Below are 27,038 nucleotides of genomic sequence, written 5' to 3'. Positions count from 1 at the left end.
AGAAAATTAGAGCAAATGTATCTTTTAAACCTACTTGTAAACCCTCAGCCATGGAACATAAAGAGGCTGGCAAAGGTGTTGCGGAAGTAAATGGAAACATTTGTTGAGTCCCTAAATGCTTTCACATATTATGATCATAATTAATCTTTATCACAACCTAATGGTGTAGGTAGGAGACTCAGTGTAGCATAGTGAACAATGGCAACTTTGGAACCATAGAAGTGATTTCTAATCCCAAGTCTCAGCACTTCTTAGCTGCAGAAATGCTGGCAAACTATTTCTCTCCAAGCCTCAGTTAACTCATCTGTAAATAGGGAATAATATTTTATTTATCATTAGGTGCTTATGAAGAACAAATATAAAATGTCTAGCAGTGTCATGAAACAGTATAGATACTAATCCAGATGACTTACTTTTAAAACTTTTACTATTGTGAACATGACATTGTTGATGATGAGGACAATGGCAATGAGAAACCATTTCATAGAGCTATCGTAACATTTAAGTTTGTACAGCTAAAAATCTGAAAGGCATCTAGGACAGTACAAAACACTATAAATAGAAAATGTCCAATTCATATTACAAGTGCTTTCTTCCTTCCTGATTTAAAACTCAATGAATTTTTGAGAATTATATTCCTTGAAATAATGAGTGAAGCATAACTGTTGCTAGGCTGATGGTAACATATTTGGGGAAATTAAGAATCTTTCCTTCTACTCAGAGGTGGCAAACTATGGAATAAAACAACAAAGAAGATTCCAGACCTACGAAGAAGATAATTAAATGGGTCCATAGTCTTGCCTAGTATGGAGTAATCCATTTCATTTCCAAAGTAAATATTTTCCAAAGATCAATGACTTAGTAGAAGACTTCCCCTTCCTGAAACCTTATACTTTAGTTTATATAAGTTAGTTAACTGAAGGATAGTGCTAACTAAAATTTAAATAAGGTCAAGTATATATATGACAGTTCATGCATGATATATTCAAACTTTTGTCCATAGCCTTTTTCTACACTCATTCTACACATTTTCCATGGGCAATTTCATCCATCCCTTGAAAATTCGTTCCCTCAGATATTAATTCAGACATATTTATAACATCAGTATGGACCTTCCTTGGATTATATATACATTTCTAATTGTCTCATGGGGAAATATGCCAGGATGTCATCTAGCATCTTAAATTTAAGATGCCCAAAACAAAACTCATTCTCTTCCTTTCCAAACCTGCTCTTCTCCTTGTATCATTAAGTTAATCATCATTTCCCTACTTTTGCAAACTTTAATACTTAAAAGTTAACCATGACTCTTTTATCTCTTTCAACCTTGACAAGCAGTCACCAATTTTTATCAATTCTGCCACAGTAATAGCCCTTGAATATGTCTCATTATCTCCAATAATACAACCAGAATTTAACTCTTCATCACCATTCTTAACCTGCATTAATTCATGGCTCTTACGAGTCTCCCTAGATCCAATTCCAATTCATTCCCATTATAATCTTGGCTCTACCCTATTTCTTATATACCTACTCTCTCTTCTACATTTCCCATTAAAAGGATATTATTCATCATGAAATGCTTAGCATCCAAAACTTTGTTTTAATGTTCACAGGAAAAAATAAACAACTGGGCACACACGACTTTTCATGATCTGACTCTAATGTACCTTACTTTAGTCAAACTGATATTTTCACCAGCCCAGACTTTTTTATTATTTTATGTATTTGTATGTGATAGTCTGCTTTGTTGGAATGTCCTTTTCGCATTAATTACTTTATTGTAAATTTAAGATATAGAGAAAAATCTTCCTTCCTTCCTCCCCCTTCTTTCCTTCCTTCCTCACTCCCTTCCTTCCTTCCTTCCTTCCCAGAGCACGGCTCAGCTCTGGCTTATGGTGTTGCCAGCAACTGAACCTGGGACCTCTGGTGCCTCAGGTATGTAGGTATGTATCACCTTTCTTTTCTTACTTTTTAAAAAAAATATTTTTTATCCCCTTTTGTTGCTTTTGTTGTTTTATTGCTGTATTTATTACTGATGTCATTGTTGTTGGATAGGACAGAGAGAAATGGAGAGAGGCGGGGAAGACAGAGGGGGGAGAGAAAGATAAGACACCTGCAGACCTGATTCACCACTTGTGAAGCAACTCCCCTGCAGGTGGGGAGCCAGGGGCTAGAACTGGGATCCTTAAGCCATTCCTTGCATTGTATTACCTGCACTTGACCCACTGGGCTACCGCCTCACTCCCTATGTATCACCTTTCCATGTATATTCATTTCCCTGTGTACTTTCTCAGTACTTTATTATTATTTTATTGGAGTTTACTGAATTAGTCTTTTTTTTCCACATGAGTAGAAATTCTCTTCTCATGATAGGAAATACTTGCTTCAGATCAGAAGAGAAAACACAAGTAGAACCTGAACTAGAATTGGCGTATTACACCAAAATAAAAGACTCTGGGGTGGGTGGGTAGGGGAGACTACAGGTCCAAAAAGGATGATAGAGGACCTAGTGGGGGTTGTATTGTTATATGGAAATCTTGGAAATGGTATGCATGTACAAATTATTGTATTTACTGTCAAATGTAAAACATTAATTCCCCAATAAACAAATTTAAAACAAGGAAATACTTGTTTCATTTGACTGCACTTTTTTGAAGAAGGAAGGAAGGGAGGGAGGAATGAAGGGAGGGAGAGAGGGGAGGGGGGAGAGAGATAGAAAGAGAGAGAGATTGGGAGGGAGATTGAGACAGAGATTCAAGCACAGCACTGAAGTTGCTTTCAGTGCAGTGGGAACCAGGCTTAAATGTGGGTCACACACATGACAAAACAGCATACTGCCCAAATGAGCTATTTTTCTGGCCCAGTCACAATTTTTTTAAATATCTCTTTCCTCCACTATGTTATTAGGTGACAAGTTTCTTACAAGTATAAACTATCATAGCCATCTTCATATCCAGCATCGGACTCAAGGTCTGACACATAGGAAGTATTAAAAGCCTATTGAGTAATAACAGGTTATTGAAAGGAAGATAGTATGGTGTCATAAAAGACAAGCTTCTCTCATCCTCAAATTCATCTTGAACACAAAGCATAGAGACAATATATGAGGCTGGCTAGCTCCCCATACTGACTCAATACAAAATTATTAATATTTTTAGAATTATCACCAGAAGTGCATTCTCATTTAAACTCAGAACTCATTGGATCAATCAATTTACACCCCAGTTTCATAATCCATCACTCATAAATGTATAGTTCATTGTCTTTTTAAATTTTATTTATTTATAAAAAGGAAACATTGACAAAACCATAGGATAAGAGAGGTACAACTCCACACAGTTCCCACCACCAGAACTCCGTATCCCATTCCCTCCCCGATAGCTTTCCTATTCTTTATCCCTCTGGGAGTATGGACCCAAGGTCATTGTGGGATGCAGAGGGTGGCTTCTGTAATTGCTTCCCTGCTGAACATGGGTGTTGACTGGTTGATCCATACTCCCACCCTGCCTCTCTCTTTCAATTCATTTTCTGTAAAGATAAATTTATACAGAAATATTTCAATAGGAACTATACACTTCTTAGAGCTTGATACAAACCAAAGTATTCCCATATGAAAATATTTCCCAATTGCCAATAAGACAGAATGAAATGTTATTGTATAACAAAATTAACATGATAAATATCTCAAACAAATAGGAAAGACTAAAAGAAATTACAGCTGGAAAAGACATATAAAACTTTTACCAATTATATTGCAAAAAAGCTAAGAGTAATATAGTCCATGTAATAAAGCATGTAATGCATATTTAAATGCTAGTATTAACATGTTAAATTTTAGGTCAATTAAAATTGTTAATGTAAGATTATAACACTCATTAGAACATAATACTTTTCATCTTTAATAACTGAATTTTATATGACAGTACTTATTTTCTTATTTTTAATTTTTGTGCAGCTGGGGCCCTATGCATATATGACTTCACAACTTTGGCCCACTTTTTTCAGATAGATAAGATAGATGATAAATATATAGATAGGTATATAGATGATAGATAGATAGATAAGACAGACAGATAGATGGACAGATAAGATAGATAGATATAGATAGATAGATGATAGATAGATAGATAAGACAGAAAGATAGACAGATGATAGATAGATAGATAGATAGATAGATAGATAGATAGATAGATAGATAGATGATAGCTAGGTAGAGATAGAGAGAGAGATGGATAGATGGATAGATAGAGACTGCAGTACCATAGCATCTTCTGGTGTCATTGCATCTCCTGTGTGGTGCTAAGACTCAAACTCTGGCTGCACACATGGCAATGTAGGCAGTCTCTGTCTATCTATCCATCTATCCATCTTTCTCTCTCTAGTATTAACATCTTAAATTTTAGGTCAATTAAAATTGTTAATGTAAGATTATAACACTCATTAGAACATAATACTTTTCATTTTTAATAACTGCATTTTATATGACAGTACTTATTTTCCTATTTTTATTTTTTGTGCAGCTGGGGCCCTATTCATACATGACTTCACTACTTTGGCCCAGTTTTTTCAGATAGATAAGATAGATGATAAATATATAGATAGGTATATAGATGATAGATAGATAAGACAGACAGACAGACAGACAGATAGATAGATAAGACAGAATGATAGACAGATGATAGATAGATAGATAGATAGATAGATAGATAGATAGATAGATAGATAGATAATTTCTCTGGTCCTACATGCTAATATTTAAAAAGCAGTGTTCAATGCTTGACAAGTACTGCTGTTTCTACTGATAATAACTTAACCTTTAGATAGAACATTATAGTCCATACATTACATACAAACTATTATGGAAAAATGCAGATTGATAAACGCATATTTCCTTACTATTTAAAAGTAGAGCATGGGAGGTAAATAAATAGCATAACAGTGATGCAAAACACTGTTAAGCCTGAGGCTATAAGACCCCAGGCTCAATCCCCAGAACCACCTTAAACCCCATCCCCCCAAAAAAGAAATCCTTGGGGCTGGGCACTGGCATACCCTGTAGAGTACACATGTTATCATACACAAGAGCCCATGTTCAAGTGCCCAGTTCCCATTTGTAGGGAGGAGGCTTTACAAGTGGTGAAGCACTGCTGCAGGTGCTACAGGCATCTCTCTGTTTTTCCCCCACCTCTACCTATTACATTTCCTTCTCAATCTCTCTTTTCTATTAAATAAAACCAAGCCCTTGAGTTCCATTTTTTCCCCAAGTCTGCTCTTCCTCATAGCCTTTCTCATTTTGGTGAATGGAAACTTTATTCTTCTATTTGCCACAGGTCACAGAGCTTGAAACCATGCATAATTCCTCTCATTCATATCCTGAGTGCAATTTATCAGCAAATCGTGTTGGTACTGCTTTTGAAACATATCCAGAATCCAACAATATTGATCTAGAGTTTCCACTGGGCCATTAATTTGAAATGGTCACAAGATAAGTGAAAATTTATAATTAGTCTCCAAAGTCCCAGGTTTAATCCCCCACACTACCATAAGCCTAGAGCTGAAGAGTTCTCTGGTTTAAAAAATAAATAAATAAAAATAAATAACTACAACAATAAAACAACAAGGGCAATAAAAAGGAATGAATAAATATTGAAAAATATAATTAGAGCTCAGAGTTGAAGAAAACATCATTGGAAGACACATGAGTAGATGAAATTATTAAAGTTATATGAGTATAAGAGATTTCAAAGGCATGGAACACTAGTCCTCCAATTTGAACATGTACTGGAATTCCTGTACAAGGGTTGTGAAACAATGTTATTTGGCTTCACTTTTAAAGTTTCTGATCTCAGGGGTGAAGTCCAAAGATTTCCATTTCTAATAATGGACTTTGAGAACAATGAATTTAGATAATCAAATCAACAGCATTTAGAAATCTCAGCATAATTTATCTTTAAAGAGAGACACTTGTGCCAAAAATATTTTCCACCATGTAGTTAAAATAGTATTGTCTACTGCTTACCGATTAAGTGAAAAGAAACAATGAAATCCTATCTGTTTTTCTTTATTATAAATGGACCTATCAATCCGTAATTGAGAACCCAATGTTGTGCAAAGAATAGGCTCCACATTATAGCTGTGGTGAGAAGATTTCCAACAAATTCTTACTTACTTTCTCTTTTTAAATAAATTTTAAATTACTTTATATTTATTTTATTATTTATTATTGGATAGAGGAAGAGAGAAACTGTGAGGGGAGGCAAAGATAAAGAAAAAGACAGAGAGACAACTGCAGCCCTGCTTCACCACTTGTGAAGCTTTCTCTCTGCAGGTGGGGACCAAGGGCTTGAACCTGGGTCCCTGTGCATTGTAATGTGTGCACTTAAGCAGGTGCATCACTGCCTGGCCCCAACTCTTACTTTCTCTAATAACACTACTATATAAGGCTTTAGCATTCAGTTGACAAGACTTTCTGGGCCCTTGTTTGGCTGTCTCCACTGACTTTTCTAAAGTTCTTTAGAAGCCAAATATTTGAGACTATTGTCCCATATAGGCAATGACTTGAAAAACACTAAACTGTTTACTTTTCATCTGACTGTAAATTATTTATCCCTCAGTTTGTAAATGGCTATTTGTGGGATTAGACAAATTTTAATGCCCCAATAAGAGGATTGTTGCATCCAAATTCATGTATAATCTGTAAAAAGCACATGTAACCTGCAACCTCAGCTGAATTGGCATATGAAACAGATTCACTAAGCATGTGTAAGCAGTGCAAATTATTAACCAGTTAGCGTCAGCAAATTTGTTTTGCAAACTTAAATTTATGCACACAAAATCCCCTAGTAAGAAATAATATTCAGTACAGAAACACAGTAAAAACATACCTTGAGTAGATTTGTCTACTTCTTTCCTCTTTCTACTCTGACTGTTGTAATTCATCCTCATCTCTTGGCTATACTCATGCAGAGTTTCTCTGGAGTTATATGACTGTCTTGGTTTTCTTCCATCCTCACTCTCATCCGATGAACTGGTGTAAGTCAGATCCATTTCATGCTTGACTTTTGACAAAGGCTGGTAGGGTTTGCAGTCTGTTTGTTCCATCTCTGATTAAGCAAGCTCAGTTTCATGAAAAATAGGAAGAGAAATCTCTTTAATGTAAGCAGCCCTAGAAGAAAGAGAGAGGGAAAAACATAAGCCTTCTTAGATTTGTCCTTTTGCAAGAAAATGCATCTGGCAGATTCACCTGATAATACTATCAAAGGATTGGAGCAAAAGACAAACTAGATGACATGAAGGTAGCCGGAGGCAATAATAACACTCTGTTACATGCATGCATTGTCAAGCATTTAGGATTAAGCTGCAGGTTGTAGCATCAACAAATACAACAAATATTCTAGGTACAAGGAAAGGCTTCAAAAATATTTGTATTGTAATGCCAATAGCATACAGTGTTGTTCTATGGTGTATACTTATTTTTAATGTTAAAATTAGTCGTTAGATTTAAAATATTATGAGATTTAAAAGTAGCCGGGAGTACAAATATTAGTCTGCATTTAAAATGAAATCTGGTAAAAGAACTACATTTAGGGGAAAAAAAAACACATTTTTGCCTCTGGTTTAACATCACCTTTAAGACAGGGGTTCTGAGAAAAAGAAGGATTCTGAGTGAGAGAGTCTTGTGAAATAAAGTGTCCTTGAGGGTAGCAGAGCACTTTGTGTTCATATTGTGGCTTTGGAGCCTCAGGTTTGCAGAACATTTTTAATGAGTAAGGGTAAAACTTTGTTCTTCAGAGTACTGAGAGGATGTAAACAACACGTCTGATGAGTATACTGGTATAGGAACAGGAGAATCTCAGCTAGTTTCAGAAATAGATAAATCACCGATAGCACCCTGTTTCCCCGGCATGATTTTCACTTAGCACAGAGAGCATTGAGATCAGAGACCCTATGAGATGTTCTGTAACAGTGTTTTTAATTTCATTATTTGCATTACATTATCAATTCCTTTCTCATTATTCTCATCCACTGATACAAGTTTTAACCATGGTCCTTTCACTTATAACCAGATGACTTTATAATCCTGTTCTGCAGTGAAGTATCATCTCCTTATTTTCCCTGCCTCTGAATATGTATTTTCAAAAATATCTACAGATATCTGACAAGACTCTGCTATAACACAATATCTTTATTTTTGTAATTTGCATTGCATGTGTGGCCAACACACAGAAAAAGCTGATCACTCAATAAAGACTTACAGGATAATAAGCATACAAGGATATGTAGTGCTTTGTAATATGAATAAAAGCTCCACAAGTCTTATTTCCTTTTTTAAATTTTTAAATATTTTTATTATATTTTTTATTTATGGGATAGAGACAGCCAAAAATTGGGAGGAAGGTGGAGATAGATAGATAGATAGATAGATAGATAGATAGATAGATAGATAGATAGATAGACAGTCATAGAGAGATCTACAGCACTACTTCACCACTTGTGAAGATTTCCCTTTGCGGGTAGGGACTGGGGGTGTGAATCCAGGACCTTGTGCATTGTAACATATGTGCTCAAACAGGTATGATACCACCCAGCCCCCAAGTCTTATTACATTAACAAAATGTAAAAGTCCTTTCTTGAAGTCACAAGCCAAGTCTTCTCTCTCTGTTTGTCTCTGTCTCTCCTCTCTTTGACAAGACACAAAGTAAAGGGGTAGAGAGAAAATAAAACAAAGCACAGCACCAAATCTCCTTTCAATAAGGTAGGTATCCATCTCTAACCTGAATTCTTTGGAGAGAAAGCAGACGTAGTACTACAAGTGAATCTATATTTATGATTCAGTGACACTATATATCCCTGCCATCTCATGGCTTCACATACTGAAATCTTCCACAATTCCTCTCATTCACATCCTGCATGCAATTTATCAGAAAATCATTTTGGTGCTCCTTTTGAAACATATCCAGAATCCAACAAAATTTCTTCCCTACTACCAGATTCATTGAAATCATTCTACCATATGAAATATTACAATGGCTTCCTAACTGGTCCACTGCCTATACCATCATTCCCTTATAGTACATTCCCTACACTATAACCAGAATAAAGATTTTAAAAATACAAGCCACGCAATATCTCTCCTTTGCTTAGAAGCAACGATAACATTGTATTTCCTTAAAAGTTCAAATATTTAGAAATAATCTGTGGAAAAAAAACCCAAAACTCTACCCCTTCTCTATAATAACTTCTCCAAACACATTCCCTATTATTTCTTCCTATCAAGACTTTATATGCATTAGCCTACTTTACAACACCTGTCACCAAAGGACATACATCATTGTTTTCCATATGGTTTTCCCAAACAGAAATGTGAGCTTCATGATGGCAAAGGTTTTCATTGTTCTCTTCATTGTTATATCCTCAGAATGAACACAATGCTGGCCATATAATAAACATTTGATTAAAATTTGTTGAATTAATTGAACAAATAACTGCTAAAAACACACAAGAGGGACTAGAGAGAATGTGGAAATGAGTAGGCCATGGTCACTGCCCCCAGGGTACTCACAACCCAATAATACAAGTGATTAAACAACTGTAACATGTGTAAAATGAAATAATTAATAAATAAAGGTACCAAAGTTCACAAATATGAATATATTGACAAAAGAATGCAGTTGAATTGAATTTTTTGTTCATCATCATCACCACTGTATCCACTGAACACAACATAGCATAGATTACCCTGGGTATCTATGTACAAGGTCAGTTTGGTCTGCTTCTTTTTTATGATTCCATATAACATTATTCCATATAACATAAGATGACAGACACTTGTTTGTTTATGAGGTCTTAGTTTTTCTACACTTAAAGTGAGACACGTAGCAAGAGCAAATTTCCAGAAATGTATCTTTACAGCTGAAGCTTAGACATTCACCCAGGAAAGGAGGTGTCAATAAAATTAATTTAACATAATTTTTACACACACATTCAATTCTTTGTTCTTTAAAGAATAAAAGTATATCAAGTATCCATAGAAATGTATTTCCCATGTAAATGCACTAACATTACAAAAATATTAAAGAACTTGCAATTACAATAACTTAGCAAGATGGTTTGTTTTAATTATCTTTATTTCTTTGATAGAGAAAGCTAGAAATTGAGAGGGAAGGGGGAGAAAGAGAGGGAAAGAGAGAAACCTGCAGCCCTACTTCACCATTCGTGAAGCCTTCCCCCTGCAAGTGGGGACTGGGAGTTTGAACCTGTATCCTTGTACATTGTAACGTGTGTTCAACCAGGAGCGCCACCACCTGGACCCAGCAAGATAATTTCTTTATAGAAGTGGATACACATTGATATTTTTTTCATTAAAGCACACTTCATATCTTTTAATTGTTCTTTCAATACAACTTTTTCATTTAGTCTAATAAGAATAAATGTAGTAGAGGTATGGCCAAATGAAATACTCCCTCTTATGTCAGAGTTGATCATAAATTTACACTTAAATAACACTATTCAAATCTAACAAGTTAAATGTAAAAATAAAAAACATTCTCACTTTGAATGCTTAATGTTGTGCTCTGGCAACTATGATTTATCATGTTGAAATCACCCTTATTTTTATGTATCAAGATCTACACATATCCTTTTCTCTTGACATGATTATTTGGCAAATGAAAACTTCTGAGAGTGAGTGTGTATGTGAGAGAGATTCCTGTAGCCATTTTGAACCATACTTGATATCTAATCACAGGTATTCACAGCTATGAATCAGATAGAAATGTCACACCTATTCAAACTTATTGAGTGTCCTTGGAAGCAATCTTTCTTTAAAGCACAAAATTGGTCTAAACCAAGAAAAAAATAATCTTCCCCTGGTCTCTGAACCTCAGCCACAACTTATTGTCCTAAAATCTGTGCCTGTGGACCCAGACGGAAGGGAAATGCCCCAGGTCACCTTAGATACATGATATGGAAGCACACACAAGTCTATGGGCCTAGAGCTGTGAAATACAGAACTGTGATCTTTGTCAAATCCTGAGAGACTCAGCTTGAATTCACTCATATACTTGACTTTTCAGATACAAAAGGTAGGTAATCATTAAGAAAAATATTTGTGTTTTCAGTCTAATAATGTCTGAAAGCTCAATAATGCTGAAAATAAGTTGTACTAGGATAGGCTCATATTTACTTAATTGACTCATTCCGTGCCCAACATGGTAGCCTAGAAACAACTGTTGTTTCAAAATGAAGATACTGTTAGCACACAGAAAAATAAAATGTAAATATAATGCTATTTACATCAAATCATATTATTTTCATATATATGGCATGTTGCTGTGGAGCAGAGAAAAATAGGAAGTCAATTACACTTGCTACTGTAGATGATCCATTCTGATAGATGACATAGTAGAAACGTAAATGTCACCACCTGTTGTTTACCCGTGTGTTTCCCACTTTCTTTTATCTTTTTTTGTAATATTTTTAATACCTTTTCTTGCCCTTGTTGCTTTATTGTTATAGTTATTATTCTTGTTGTTATTGATGTCATTGTTGTTTTGATGTCATTGTTGTTGGACAGGACAGAGAGAAATGGAGAGAGGAGGGGAAGATAGAGAAGGTGAGAGAAAGATAGACACCTGCAGACCTGCTTCACTGTCTGTGAAGGGAACCTCCTGCAGGTGGGGAGCTGGGGGCTCGAACCTGGATCCTTACACCAGTCCCTGCACTTTGCGCCACCTGCACTTAACGTGCTGCACTACCACCTGAGTCTCATGTTTTCCACTTTCTACTTGCTATCAAGATAAACTCCAAGGTGACTTCAGAGGATACCCATGGAGATTCATATTTATCTTTTTAATCACCATAAGACTATGGAATGACAACTTGTTATGTGGAAATCATGAGCCTTGGCATGGTATAATTATCACAACAACAACAGCAGCCTTAGAAGCAACAGCAGTGAACTCAGATGGTGGATAGCAGGTAAAGATCTCTGAGGAACTGTGTGTTTTTCATATACCATCTCTTTAATTCTTACAGCACTCTATGAGGTAGAATACTAGCCTAGTCCTGATTTTATAAAGAAAACCAAGAAATAGAGCAGTTAAGTGACTTTCTCAAAGTCACACAGCTAAGCGTTAGAGCTGATACATCAGTTCATACAAGCTGTTACAAAATGTCACACTCTGAATCATCATTGTGCATTATCATTCAGAACTGGCAGAATGGCATTAGGTAGACCAAATAAATGACCTCTCCTTTCTCAAAATCTCCAATTGCTCTAAATGTAATTAAGATTATCTTGAGGAGACTTCCGGAGGCAGGGCTACAGAGCAGCAGCAGCTGTGTTTCTCTCCTCTCCTCTTCTGCTCAATGAGAAAGGCTTTCAACCAAGACTACTGTATCCGGCTACACTGTCATTCAGATTAGATGGAGGTATAAAAACCTTCTCAGGGGAATTGGGTAGTAGTGCAGCTTGTTAAGCACATGTGATGCAAAGCACAAGGAGTGGTGTAAGGATCCCAGTTCGAGCCCCTAGCTCCCCACCTGCAGGGGAGTAGCTTCACAGGCAGTGAAGCAAGTCTGCAGGTGTCTATCTTTCTTCCCCCCCTCTATTTTCCCCTCCTCTCTCCATTTCTCTCTGTCCTATATAACAATTATGACAACAATAATAACTACAACAACAATAAAAAACAAGTGCAACAAGAGGGAAAATAAATAAATAAAAGGTTAAAAAAGAAAACCTTCTCAGACAAGAAACGGTTGAAAGAATCAACTATCACCATGCCCTGAAAGAAGTTCTGAAAGGTCTCCTACAAACAGTCAGACCACCATAAATAGACCATATATCAGAACACTCTAAAACTCTACAAGAATGTCATTAAAATATCTTCAATCTTTGATATCAATAAATGTCAATGACCTGAATTCACCTATTAAAAGACACAGAGTAGGAAGATGGATCAGAAAACACAACCCAACAATATGCTGTCTACAGGAAATCCACCTAACTCAACAAGACAAACACAGACTCAAAGTGAAAGGATGGAAAACTTTAATACAAGACAATGACTCAAAAAAAGGGCAGGAACAGCTATTCTCATATCTGAGATGATAGACTTTAAAATAAATAAAATTTTAAAAGATAGGGATGGACACTACTTAATGCTCTGTGGATCAGTCAATTAAGAGGACTTAACAATTATCAACATATATGCACCCACTGAGAAGCCATCTAAATACATCAAACATCTTCTGAAAGAGCTATAGCAATATATTAACAGCGACAAAGTAATAGTAGGGGACTCAATACCCCACTCTCACAATTTGACAGATCATCCAGGCAGAAAAGCAATAAATACATGAGGAAGCTAAATGAGAAGATAGATAAACTAGAACTATTGGATATTTTCAGAGTCATTCATGCCAAGAAACTGGAATACACATTGTACTCAAGTCCACATGGGTCATTCTCAAGGATAGACCATATGTTAGGCCACGAAGACAGCATCAACAAATTAGAGCATTGATATCATCCCAAGCATCTTCTCAGAACACAGTGGAATTAAACTAGCACTTAACAATCAACAAAAGATTAGTAATAATAACAAATGTGGAAGCTCAACAGTACACTACTTAACAACTACTGGGTCAAAGAGAAAATAAAGGAAGAAATCAAAATGTTTAGAGAGCTCAATGAAAATGAAGACACAAGCTATCAAAATATTGGTACACAGCTAAGGCAGTAATGAGACGGAAGTTCATAGCCATAAAATCACACATCAGGAAACAAGAAAAACACAAATGAACAGGCTGATTACACATTTTAAAGAGCTAGAAGAGGAAGAACAAAGGGGCCCTAAAGCAACAGAAGGAGAAAAATAACTATAGTTAGAGCAGATATAAATAATATTGAAAATAAGAAAACCATACAAAAGATCAACGAAAGTAAATGTTCATTCTTCGAAAGATTGAACAAAATCGACAAACCTTTAGCCAGACTCACAAAACAAAAAAGGAAGAAGACCCAAATAAATTGGATCATAAATGAAAGAGGAGATATCACAAAAGACACCACAGAAATTCAGTATATCATGCAAGACTTCTATGAACAACACTATGCCACCAAACTAGAGAACCTGGAAGAAATGGACGATTTCCTAGATACTTATGAACTTCCAAAATTAAGTAAAGATGAACTAGATAGCATGAACAGGCCCATCACAGCTAATGAAATTGAAACAGTTATCAAAAACCTTCCCAAGAATAAAAGTCCTGGACCAGACGGTTTTACAAATGAATTCTACAAAACCTTCAAAGAACTAATAACTCTGCTTCTAAAAGTCTTCCAGAAGATTGAAGACACTGGAATACTCCCTTCCAGCTTCTATGAAGCCAAAATCATGTTGATACCAAAAGTAGACAGGGACACAACCAAAAAAGAAAACTACAGACCAATATCTCTGATGAACATAGATGCTAAAATATTGAACAAAATTCTAGCCAACTGGATACAGCAACATAATTAAAAAGATTTTTAATTAAACCCCCATACATATAGACATCTAATCTTTGATAAGAGGGCCCAAAGTATTAAATGGAGGAAGGAGGCTCTTTTCAATAAATGGTGCTGGGAAAACTGATTGAAACATGCAGAAGAATGAAACTGAACCACCGTATCTCACAAGAAACAAAAATCAACTCCAAATGGATCCAGGAACTGGATGTTAGAACAGAAACTATCAAATACTTTGAGGAAAACATTGGTGGAACACTTTCCCACCTTAAACTCAAGGACATCTTTGATGAAACAAACCCAATTGCAAGGAAGACTAAAGCAGAAACAAACTAATGGGACTACGTCAAATTGAAAAGCTTCTGCACAACCAAAGAAACTATCACACAAACAAAGAGATCCCTCACAGAATGGTAGAAGATCTTCATATGCCATACATCAAACAAGAGACTAATCACCAAAATATACAAAGAGCTCAGAAACCTTAGCAACAAAAAAGCAAATGGCCCCATCCAAAAAAGGGCAGAGTATATAAACAAAACATTCACTTCAAAGGTTATCCAAAAGGCTAACAAACATATGAAAAATTGCTCCAGGTCGCTGATTGTCAGAGAAATGCAAATAAAGACAACACTGAGATAACACCTCACTCCTGTGAGAATGGCATACCTCAAAATGGACAGCATCAGCAAATGCTGTAGAGGCTGTGGGGACAGAGGAACCCTTCTACACTTCTGGTGGGAATGTAAATTTGTCCAGCCTCTCTGGAGAGCAGTCTGGAGAACTCTCACAAGGCTATACATGGACCTTCCATATGACGCAGTAATTCCTCTCCTGGGGATATACCCCAAGGATTCCATAATTCCCAACCAAAAAGATATGAGTACACCTATCTTCATAGCAGCATAATTTGTAAGAGCTAAACCCTAGGAGCAACCCAGGTGCCCAACAACAGACAAGTGACTGAGAAAGTTGTTGTATATATACACAATGGAATATTACACAACTATTAAGAACAATGAACCCACCTACTCTGACCCATCTTGGATGGAGCTAGAGGGAATTATGTTAAGTGAGCTAAGTCACAAAGATAAAGATGAGTATGGGATGATCCCACTCATCAACGGAAGTTGAGAAAGAAGAACAGAAAGGGAAACTAAAAGCAGGATTTGACTAAATTTAGAGTAGGGTACCAAAGTAAAAACCCTGTGGTGAGGGGGAGGGTGGACATTTGGCTTCCGGGGAAGGCGGGGGTGGAGGAGGGTGGTGGGATGGGACACAGTCTTTTGGTGGTGGGAATGGTGTTCATGTACACTCCTATTAAATTGTAGTCATATAAATTACTATTTAATTAACATGAGAGGGGAAATTTTATTGTATGTCTCAAACTTTTTAAAGCACAGACTGAATCTTTTTAATACATAGGCTGATTCTTTGATGTGTTGACTCTCTCAAAAGCCTAAACCAGGGAAAACAGAAGCAACCACAGCTATATACCAGATGTTGGGTATTATACAGCAAATCCTAACAAAGGGACTTTTCAAAGTTAACCCGATTATCAAAAATGTGATAATGACAATAACTATCCATTGTCTGCTTGAACCCTAAGACAGCAGGAACCTCAAATTTCCACTATAGAGCCTATATTTCCCCCAGTCCTGGAATTTTAGGGTGGAACACACTTTCCTGCAAGCTTCTCTCAATTCATAGCAAATAATATTGCATCTGCCGGTCACAACCTAATCAACACGAGTGCCACCTCAGCATGCTTCACTTCAGACTGTGTCCAGAGACTTCAGTTGTGGAATGACAACCCTTCAGCTTCATTACTGGGGTGAGACCTTTACTTTCATAGTATTCTCTAATTCCATTCCAGGTGGTTCACTTCCTAACAAAGTCCCAAAACCTATAGACCATTGTCCCCTGAGATACAGCATATGTTCACATGTATCCATAAACTAGGGCAAAATATATATCTGAAAGCAAAAGTACACAGTAGTCTGCAGTGAGTACCCCTCAACACTTCATCTGCACTATTCCAGCCTTTAGGTCCATGACTGATCAACAATTTGTTTGGCATTATATGTTAATGTTGGTCTGCTTCTAATTCTGCTTCTAAGACCACTTCTGTTTTGATCATCATATTAGGTTCACTTGCATTGCTTAATGCTGTGGTCTATTTACATAATCATTGTTTTGTTTGAGACACGCACTGGTTTAATCCCCATTGGTTTAATCCCCATTGGTTCACGTGCTTTTTTCCTTCTCCCCACCCCTATGCTACGTACTTCCTCTTCTTGACACTTCCGCCTCAGGAGATTTAAAGGACAGAATTTTCTGTTGGTATGCTTCTAATTCTGCCTCTATAACTCCTTCTGTTTCATTGGTTTAATCCGCCCCTGCTTAACACTGTATTCTATTTACATAACCACTGTTAACTAAGCACCGCCCTGCCTCCAGGGCATTGGTTTAATCCCCACTGGTTCATGATGTCTTTTTGTTCTGCCCCCTCTCCTAGTACACCCTGATATCCACCAGTCTTTTTTTACTCCACCCTCTCTATGTCACATCCTGTTTCCACCCTACTTGGCGAGTATATATAAGGACAGGATTGTGATTAGAGATATCTTAGATTGCACTGCATTCCACATGAATAAAGAGATACTGCTTCCCAGATCAGCCCTGAGTCCCTGGTCGTCTGTCTCCTGCCCACGAAGCTAGCCCGGCATAATGGTGCCCTGAACAGGGACAGGAATCTTGGATCCACACACAGCTGGTCAAAGAAGATAAGATAAATAAAGCTGCCATGGCCTGCCTTTCTACTTATGAAGAGGTTTCCCAAAGCCTCTACTATTTCTTCATGAGACAGTTTCTCTGTCCCTGGGACATTTTGCTCTTGGTCACACTTTGGTTCCCTGACCAGGAACTTTGGTTACTTATGACCATGATTGTAGAGCTTGGAAAATGCACAGAGATATCCCCTGGGCCTTTCTGGACTCCCTCTCCCATGTTTCCCAAGGAGACAGACTGCATTTTGCTCCGGACCACACTTTGGTTTCTTATGACTGTGATCATAGAGCTTGGGAGATGTGCGAAAATTTCTCCTTGGACTTTTTGGACTTCCTCTCGCATGTTTCCCGCGGAGAAGGACTACTCTAACTTGAAGATCATTCTCGAGTACCATGACAGTCCCCCAAAATGGAGAAATGTGGTTAGTTCTACCCTCCTGATTTTATTCTTTCTTTGATGGGAAGACGCTTTAAAAAATATATGCCTGCAATCCTGCAGGAATTGTCAGAAGCACCCTAAATGGAATTTTGAGGAACTTTTTGGTCTAGGATGCTGTCCGGGGACTCATGATGCTACATGGTGAGATCTGGATAATCTGGTTCAAGATGAAAGAAGCAAAAGATGCCTATGGCTTTTCTCTTGTTTTCTCCCTCATTGTTCTCTCTGAATATCTTAAGTTTGCTGTCTGCTTCAGTTGTGTTTCATAAGACAGTGATTTGAATGACTGAATTTTTGTATGACATTGACTAAAAAAAATGCTGCATGCAGCCATGATTTCTAGAGACATCTAGAAACAATCCACAAAATTGTTTTTTCCTTTGATTTTTTTTATGTCTTGGCATAAATCTGAAATGTTTAATACTGAAAAACTGTATGAGTTATGGGTGGGGCAGATAGTGCAATGATTATGTTAGTGATTCTCATGCCTAAGGCTTCTAACCATGGTTCTTTTATTGAGTTTAAACTGTTTAAACAACCTTAAAATCATACTAGAAAGGACTTCCAGTTACAATGGAGTTATCAATTATAGTAAACTTATCTGCTACAAGTTTTGCTTCACAAGTGAATTACAGTTGTCAAGTCTTCACATGAAAAAGCATCTACTCAAATGGAATCCCTGGAAATCCATTTGGACCCCTGTTCTCTGACATCACCCACAAGATGACATAGCTACAACGCACCCCTGGAAACCAATGATGTGATCTGGCACGACCTGAAGAAACAGTTTCACATACTCCATCGCTCACTCTCTACAGAAAAGTGGAATTCCAGTGGCTGACATTCCCCATCGAGACAGACGTGCAGCATTTCATCCCCTGGCATTTCTTCCGTGGTCATCTGTTTGGACCGACACTTCCATCAGACTTATTGGTACACCTCTTGGACACTTTACACAACTTTACAGCAGTTTCCTTTTATGCTGCTGGGTTTCTGAAAGACTGACAGCAGCAGTCCATAGACTTTGCAGCCATCTGCCTTGTGACTCTATAGGCAATGTCCACTCGCCTGCAGGTCCTGTCCCCAGAGGTAGGAAACTCTCCCTCCTTACTAGGCCATGCCCACAGAGGCAGGAAATGCCCTTTGAGGCATGAAACTCCCCCAGAGGCAAGAGATGCCCACAGAGGCAGGAAACACCCTTTGAGGCAATAGATGCCCCCTTTCGCCTGCTAGGCACTGCCCTTTGAGGTAGGAAATGCCCTCCTCAGGCCTCCTCTTGGCATCACACTGGTTCTTGCTGCTCTCCTATTTTCTTCCTCCATGTCTTGTGCCAGTTCTTTTGAACATGCCTGTACAATATAGGTTTCTGTTCACCCCACACTCCTGATACTATGGCCATTAGTGAAAAAGAAAGGGGGAAATGTTGGTATGCTTCTAATTCTGCTTCTAAAACCCCTTATGTTTCATTGGTTTAATCCCCCTGCTTAACACTGTATTCTATTTACATAACCACTGTTAACTAAGCCCTGCCCTGCCTCCAGGGCATTGGTTTAATCCCCACTGGTTCATGATGTCTTTTTGCTCCACCCCCTCTCCTAGTACACCCTGATATCCACCTGTCTTTTTTCGCTCCACCCTCTCTATGTCACATCCTGTTTCCACCCTACTTGATGAGTATATATAAGGACAGGATTGTGATTAGAGATAGACTAAACTATGTACCACTCAGCCATGAGTCCCTGGTTGTCTCTCTCTCCCACCTGCGAACCTAGCCTGGCAATTTTCTAATGAATAGAGATTAGATTGACTGCACTGTATTCCCTCTCATCAATAAAGATTGAACTGCCTTCCCAGCTCAACTATGAGTCCCTGGTCATCTGTCTCCTGCCTGCGAAGCTAGTCCAGCACTTGGAGCCAGAACAGGGACCAGCATGTTAACTCTCTTTTCAGCCACCAGGTTCCAGATGCCAGCATGATGCCAACCAGACTTCCTTGGACAGTCAATACCACCAATGTGTCCTGGAGCTCCGCTTCCCCAGAAACTCACCCTACCAGGGAAAGAGAGAGGCAGACTGGGAGTATGGACTGACGAGTCAACACCCATGTTCAGCAGGGAAGGAATTACATAAGCCAAACCTTCCACCTTCTGCAACCCACAATGATCTTGGCTCCATACTCTCAGAAGGATAAAGAATGGGAAAGCTATCAGGGGAGAATGGGATATAGAGATCTGGTGGTGGGAATTGTGTGTAGTTGTAACCCACCTATCCTATGGTTTTGTTAATGTCTCCTTTTTAAAATAAATAAATAAATAAATAAATTAAAAAATATTGTTCATCATGAGCAAGTGGGGTTTATCCCAGGAATGCAAGGTTGGTTTACATTCATAAATCAATCCACATCATCCACCACATCAACAAAAGCAAGAACAAAACCACATGGTCATATCAATAGCTGCAGAGAAAGCCTTTGACAAAATACAACATCCCTCGATGATCAAAACACTACAAAAAATGATAATAAATAGAAAATTCCTGAAGATAGTGGAATCTATACATAGCAGACCTATAGCCAACATCATATTCAATGGTGAAAAACTGGAAGCATTTACCCTCAAGCAGGTACTAGACAGGGATGCCCACTATCACCATTACGATTCAACATAGTGTTGGAAGTTCTTGCCATAACAATCACGCAGGAGCAAGGAATTAAAGTCATAAAGATTGGAAGAGAAGTCAAACTCTCCCTATTTGCAGATGACATGATAGCATACACAGAAAAACCTAAGGAATCCAGCAAGAATCTTTTGGAAATCAACAGGGAATACAGTAAGCTGCCAGGCTACAAAATTAACATTCAAAAGTCAGTGGCATTCCTCTATGCAAACAGTAAGGTAGAAGAAGATGAAATCCAGAAATCAATTTCTTTTACTATAGCAACAAAAACAATAAAATATCTAGTAATAAATCTAACCAAAGAAGTGAAAGACTTGTATACTGAAAATTATGAGTCACTATTCAAGAAAATTGAAAAAGACACAAAGAAGTGGATAGATACTCCATGCTCATGGGTTGGAAGAATTAACATCATCAAAATGAATACAGTTCCAAAAAAGATGACAGAGGGCCTAGTGGGGGTTTTATTGTTATATGCAAAACTGAGAAATGTTTTGCATGTACAAACTATTGTATTTATGGCTGAATGTAAATCATTAATTCCCCAATAATGAAATCTAAATAAAAGAATATACCACCCAGAGCCATATACAAATTTAATGCTATCTCCATCAGGATCCCAACCACATTTTTAGGATAATAGAAAAAATGCTACAAATGTTTACCTGGAACCAGAAAAGACCTATTATTACCAAAATAATGTTGAGAAGAAAGAACAGAACTGGAAGTATCACTCTCACAGATCTCAGATTGTATTATAGGACCACTATAATCAAAATGGCTTGATTCTGGAACACGAATAGACACACTGACCAGTGGAATAGAATTGAGAGCCCAGAAGTAAGCCCCCACACCTATGGACATCTAATCTTTGACAAAGGTGCCCAGACTATTAAATGGGGAAAGCAGAGTCTCTTCAACAAATGGTGTTGGAAAAAAATGGGTTGAAACTTGCAGAAGAATGAAACTGAACCACTATATTTCTCCAAATACAAAAGTAAATTCCAAGTGGATTAAGTACTTGGATGTTAGAAACTATCAGAGACTTAGAGGAAAATATTGGCAGAACTCTTTTTCACATAAATTTTAAAGACATCAATGAAATGAGTCAAAATACAAAAAAAGACTAAGGCAAGCATAAACCTATGGGACTACATCAAGTTTAAAAGCCTCTGAACATCAAAAGAAACCACTACCCAAACCAAGAGAATGGGAGAGGATCTTTACATGTCATACATCAGACAAGAGCTAATATATATATATAAAGAATATATAAAGAGCTTGCCAAACTCAACAACAAGAAAAGAAATAACCTCATCCAAAAATGGGGAGAGGAAATGGACAGAATATTCACCACAGAAGAGATCCAAAAGGCAGAGAAACACATCAAAAATGCTCCAAGTCTTTGATTGTCTGAGAAATGCAAATAAAGACAACAATGAGATACCACTTCATTCCTGTGAGAATGTCATACATTAGAAAAGGTAACAGCAGCAAATGCTGGAGTAGTTGTGGGGGTCAAAGAAACCCTCTTGCACTGCTGGTGGGAATGTAAACTGGTCCAAACTCTGTGGAACAGTCTGGAGAACTATCAGAAGGCTAGAAATGGACCTACCCTATAATCCTGAAATTCCTCTCCTGGGGATATATCCTAAGGAACCCAACACACCCATCCAAAAAGTTCTGTGTACATATATGTTCTTAGCAACACAATTTGTAATAGCCAAAACCTGGAAGCAACCCAGGTGTCCAACAACAGATGAGTGGTTGAGAAAGTTTGGGTATATATACAAGATGGAATACTATTCAGCTATAAAATAGGGTGACTTCACCCTTTTCAGCTGATCTTGGATGGGCTTTGAAAAATTCATGTTAAGTGAAATAAGTCAGAAACAGAAGGATGAATATGGGATGATCTGACTCTCAGGCAGGAGTTGAAAAACAAAATCAGAAGAGAAAACTCAAGTAGAACCTCAACTGAAATTGGCTTATTGCACCAAAGTAAAAGACTCTGGGGTGGATGGGGGTGAGGGGGAGAATACAGGTCCAAGAAAAATGACAGAGGACCTAATGAGAGTTGTATTGTTATATGGAAAACTGAGGAGTGTTATGCATGTACAAACTATTATATTTACTGTTGAATGTAAAACATTAATTTCCCAATAAAGAAATTAAAATAAATAAATAAATAATAAAAGTACTAATAAAAAGATTATCTTAAAGAGCTCTCCCACCAGTAAAATTTTATGATTGTGTATGCAACTGAAGGTGTGGAAAGCTGACATAAGTGAAGTCATTTTAAAATAAAGCCCAGACCATACTCCCAGTCTGCCTCTCTCTTTCTCTAGTAGGGTGTGTCTCTGGGGAAGCTGAGCTCCAGGACACATTGGTGGGGTCTTCAATCCAGGGAAGCCTGGCCAGCATCCTGATGGCATCTGGCAGCGGGGAAGCAATTACAGAAGCCAGACCTTCTACCTTCTGCAACCCACAATGACCCTGGGTCCATGCTTCCAGAGGGATGGAGAATGGGAAAGCTATCAGGGGAGGGGGTGGGATATGGAGATTGGGTGGTGGGAATTGTGTGGAGTTGTACCCCTCCTACCCTATGGTTTTGTTAATTAATCCTTTCTTAAATACAAAATAAAATAAAATAAAATAATAAAGCCCGGAGTGTCATTGTAAAGAAACTGAGTCAATTAATTGTCTATTTTGAACTGGACCAAAGACCCTTAGTTTGGTCCAAAAACAACTGTTTTGAGAAAAGGTCAAGCAAACAATTGTTTGGGAAGTTGTCAGATCAAAATTGATGATTCGGGAGTCGGGTGGTAGTGCAGCGGGTTAAGCGCACGTGGAGCATAGCGCAAGGGCCTGCATAAGGATCCAGGTTCCAGCCCCCGGCTCCCCACCTGCAGGGGAGTCACTTCACAGGCAGTGAAGCGGATCTGCAGGTGTCTATCTTTCTCTCCTCCTATGTCTTCCCCTTCTCTCTCCATTTCTCTTTGTCCAATAACTAAGACAATAAAACAACAAGGGCAACAAAAAGGAATAAATAAATAAATAAATAAATAAATAAATAAATAAAATGATGTTAAAAAAGTTGATGATTCTGGAATTGTTGCCTGAGGATAGAATCAGTAACCAATTAAGTACAGCCAAGAACAACTTAAGCTTGTCAGCATCAATGAACTCTTTTGTAAACCATCCACCTCCTTTTCCTCTTATTAAAATTCATATCTTTCTTGGGGACAATTTTGGCTAATTGCAATTCTTTAATACCAAGTAAGTTCATTTTTAACTTTCAATAATCTCCTGATTTTTAGGTTAACAAAATGACTTAGATTGATCTCTCCCCAGCAACGGGTGATATTAAAAGCTAAATTTACCTAATTCATCTATCTTCCATCCCCTACCACTTCACATGCATTCCAATTTATTATAAGGTAGTTTGTCTAAAGTAGTGTTTTTGATTTTGTGGAGAGACACACACACACGCATGAGATATCCTCCTTTCCTCTATCGTGTTATTTTATTTTAATCTGTCATTCGAAATCATATATACTTATATGAATTATACCTTTAACTTATAAAATGATAAAGAAATCCAGACAATGGTATGACACAGTGGATAAAGTATTGGATTATCAGGCATGAGGCGTGGAATTGGATCTCTGTCATAGCGTGTTCTAGACTAACACTCTGGTGCTTTCTTGCCTTCCCTCCTATCATAAATAAATAAATTAGTTTTTACAAAAGAAAAAAGAGACATATTACCCACTCAAAAAAGAACCATTCTTATTTTACATATACTACAGATAGGACCATCATACTCATAGATATGTATACATTGGAACCTTCACCAGAAAGACTTACTTCACTTCAGAAAGAAAAAAAAAAAGCTGAAATTTATGTAGGAAAATAGACCTTTGTAGTGCAACAGACAGTGAAAATGAGTCCACATAACACCTGGAGTGTCACTAGTAAAGAGGGCTAAGTATTCTTTGTAATCATTATGGTAATTGTTCTTCAATAAGGATCTTTGTACATTAATCCAGGCTGAGTAGTTCAGGAAACACAGATTTCAAGAAGCTCTTAAATTAAATAAATGTGAACTCTTGACTAATTCTTAGCTCACCTTTCTTTGTGTTTCTTAAGCAAACACTAAGTAGTGAAGTGTTGGTGGGGCAATAAATGTAACATCATCATTTGATCTTTACAAAACTGAAGTAGAAACACTCCCCCATAATTCTAGCAAGCTATAAGACTACTGTCATTCTGGTTCATTGCCTTTCAGTTATACACATGCATTTTTCACGTTGCTGCATTCACTGTAAATATCTTCTGCATGTTACTGCTAAATTTCTATAACCACCATCTTTAATTGCAACAGAGAATGTATGTACCATAATTTACAGACGACTCCTATTGCTGGGTATTTATATCCTTTCCTCTCCATTTACAAGTATTATAACTGAAGTCATATAAAGATAACATGAACATCCTCAATATTTTTTACTATTTCCTTAGGACAGATTTCAAGAAGTTGAATTAATGAGCCGAAAGGTCTGAACATTTCTGTGGCTTTGGGGGACTACAGTGATTTACACTGACATTAGCAATATATGAGAGCACTTTCTTCTCATTGTACCCATGGAAACTTTGAGCAGTATTTTTAATGTCTATTTGAAAAAAAAATAGATCAAAGGAATACTCTTCATTTAGCTATGTTTCCTTGATTATCAGTGAAGCTGAATTTTTTTTTCTGTATGTGTTATTTCTGTTTCCTTTCTTGTGAACTACCTATTACTTGCATATTTACCTACTGGAGACATAAAGATACATAAAACCTATGAAAGGCCCTTAGGGAACAATGCTTTCTAAAATGACTTGAACACTTCAACATTTGGATTATTTGAAGTCAGGTTAGTTGAGGTTCTGAAGGCTCAGGAGAAAAATCACCAGTTCATTAAGTACCTAGAATAAAAATGAATTCATTGTTCAAAATTGGTATTTTTACTAGAAATAGAGTTTCTATTGAAGAAACCTATCTATAAGGCAGGATAACTATCTATAGAACACTTGGCCTTCCTCACAGGAATTATGCTCTTCTCTCATTGCCCTGTGTGTTCTCTTCCTCTCTACTTGAAACCCACCCTCTCCAAGCTTCACGCTACTCTTTAGTCAGAATATATAATCTCATGTTCCTTGTGACTTTGGAATACACTTCCACATGGATTCTCAAAATGAATGTGATTAAATTCATTATTTAAAAAAATATTTCTCATCAATCTGCTTGTTGTTCATGTGATTGTTATACCACAGGAAAAAATACCCATCCCTCCCATGTAGTTAAAGACAGATTAAGAAGAGAAAAATATCAAAATAAAAAGTTTACTAGCATGTAAGTTTCCATATGTGGAGAGACTACAGAAAATGATGTGCCTCCCCACAAAATGTTTCAGGTAACCAATTTAAATATTATCTTATTTAAGGACAAAAAAAGAAAGTACTGAGTTGGAATATAAGATTTCAAAGGGGTTGAAAATAATTCTCAGAAGATAGGAAAATAAAATGATTGGTAAATATATATATAACCATGTAGAGTTAGAGAAAACTTTGAACAATGGGTTGTGCTTAACTTATGAAGTCTACCAAATTCATCTTATGTTTATTATAGCTATCTGGAAAGAGACACTTTTACATGCAAATATCTCTTACTAAATGGTAATGTCTAGTCAGTTTTCAGAGATTTTCTTTTTGTTGTTCAGTTCATGAGTGTTACCACTTCTGGTTGAATTTTTCAGATAGAAAAATCTACAAACAGAGATAGACATTGGCATGGTGAGGGAGAAACCACAGCACCAAAGCATTGTTTCATGCAATAGGGGCTGGGCTTGAAAGGGGATCATGCACATGGCAAAGCAGTGAGCTATTTGTACCAGCCTCAAACTACAAATGTTTTTATGATCTCCATTACAGATGGTATATTAAAATAGAGAAGTAGGATGAAAGCAATCAAATAAACTCCCCTCTCTCCTTGTCAAAACTGAAAGGGATGCTCTTGGATTAATGGGAAAAAAATGCACAGTGGATGGGCTTATAGTTTGGTGAAGGTGATACCCCATCTCTGGTAGCAGACATTCTTTGGCTTTGACTGTGTCCAAGACAAAGTGTTGCAAAAACACATTTGTACTGAAAAGACTCTAGAACTGGCTAATGAAGGCTGCATGGTGGAGCCCACATCTTGACTTTTCTCATCACTGTACTAAAAACCCGCTCCTGATGACATTTCTTTGCCATTTTCTATGCATGTGCAGTGTGATTATAGTATGCTTCTCAACTATGCAACCCCACCTCGTAAATATGCATGATTTTCCTAGGAAATTCCTAAATATGAATAGAATGTTACATCATCTTAACTCTTAGCATGAGATGAGATTCTCCACTTCAACTTTTTCAAGTTGTCACTAAAGCCTGATCTAGTTGAGCAAATTTCCCTACTTATCTTGATTGCTAACCAATAAATCTCTTGTTTTTAATTCAGTTGTTCCTATAATTTGAGTCACAAAAAAAAAATACTGAATGGAAAATTTCACAAGGATAAACGGGCGACTTAGCAATTG

General features: G+C 37.2%; 1 protein-coding gene across 5 annotated transcripts in view; it reads right to left on the bottom strand.

Annotated features, from left to right (window-relative positions):
• Positions 1–27,038, bottom strand: part of TENM1 (teneurin transmembrane protein 1) — a 1,227,224-nt gene that overhangs the window by 837,486 nt on the left and 362,700 nt on the right. For all 5 annotated transcript variants that reach the window (XM_060183574.1, XM_060183578.1, XM_007524285.2 and 2 more), the window contains one exon: positions 6,888–7,168. In XM_060183574.1, coding sequence (XP_060039557.1) covers positions 6,888–7,104 — 217 coding nt within the window. In that variant the 5' untranslated portion in view covers positions 7,105–7,168. The remainder of the gene's footprint in view (positions 1–6,887; positions 7,169–27,038) is intronic.

Source organism: Erinaceus europaeus, chromosome X, assembly GCF_950295315.1.
Source record: "Erinaceus europaeus chromosome X, mEriEur2.1, whole genome shotgun sequence".
Classification (NCBI taxonomy): Eukaryota; Metazoa; Chordata; class Mammalia; order Eulipotyphla; family Erinaceidae; genus Erinaceus; species Erinaceus europaeus.
Note: the sequence above shows the minus strand (reverse complement) of the source record. Positions and strands in the feature narration are given on the sequence as shown.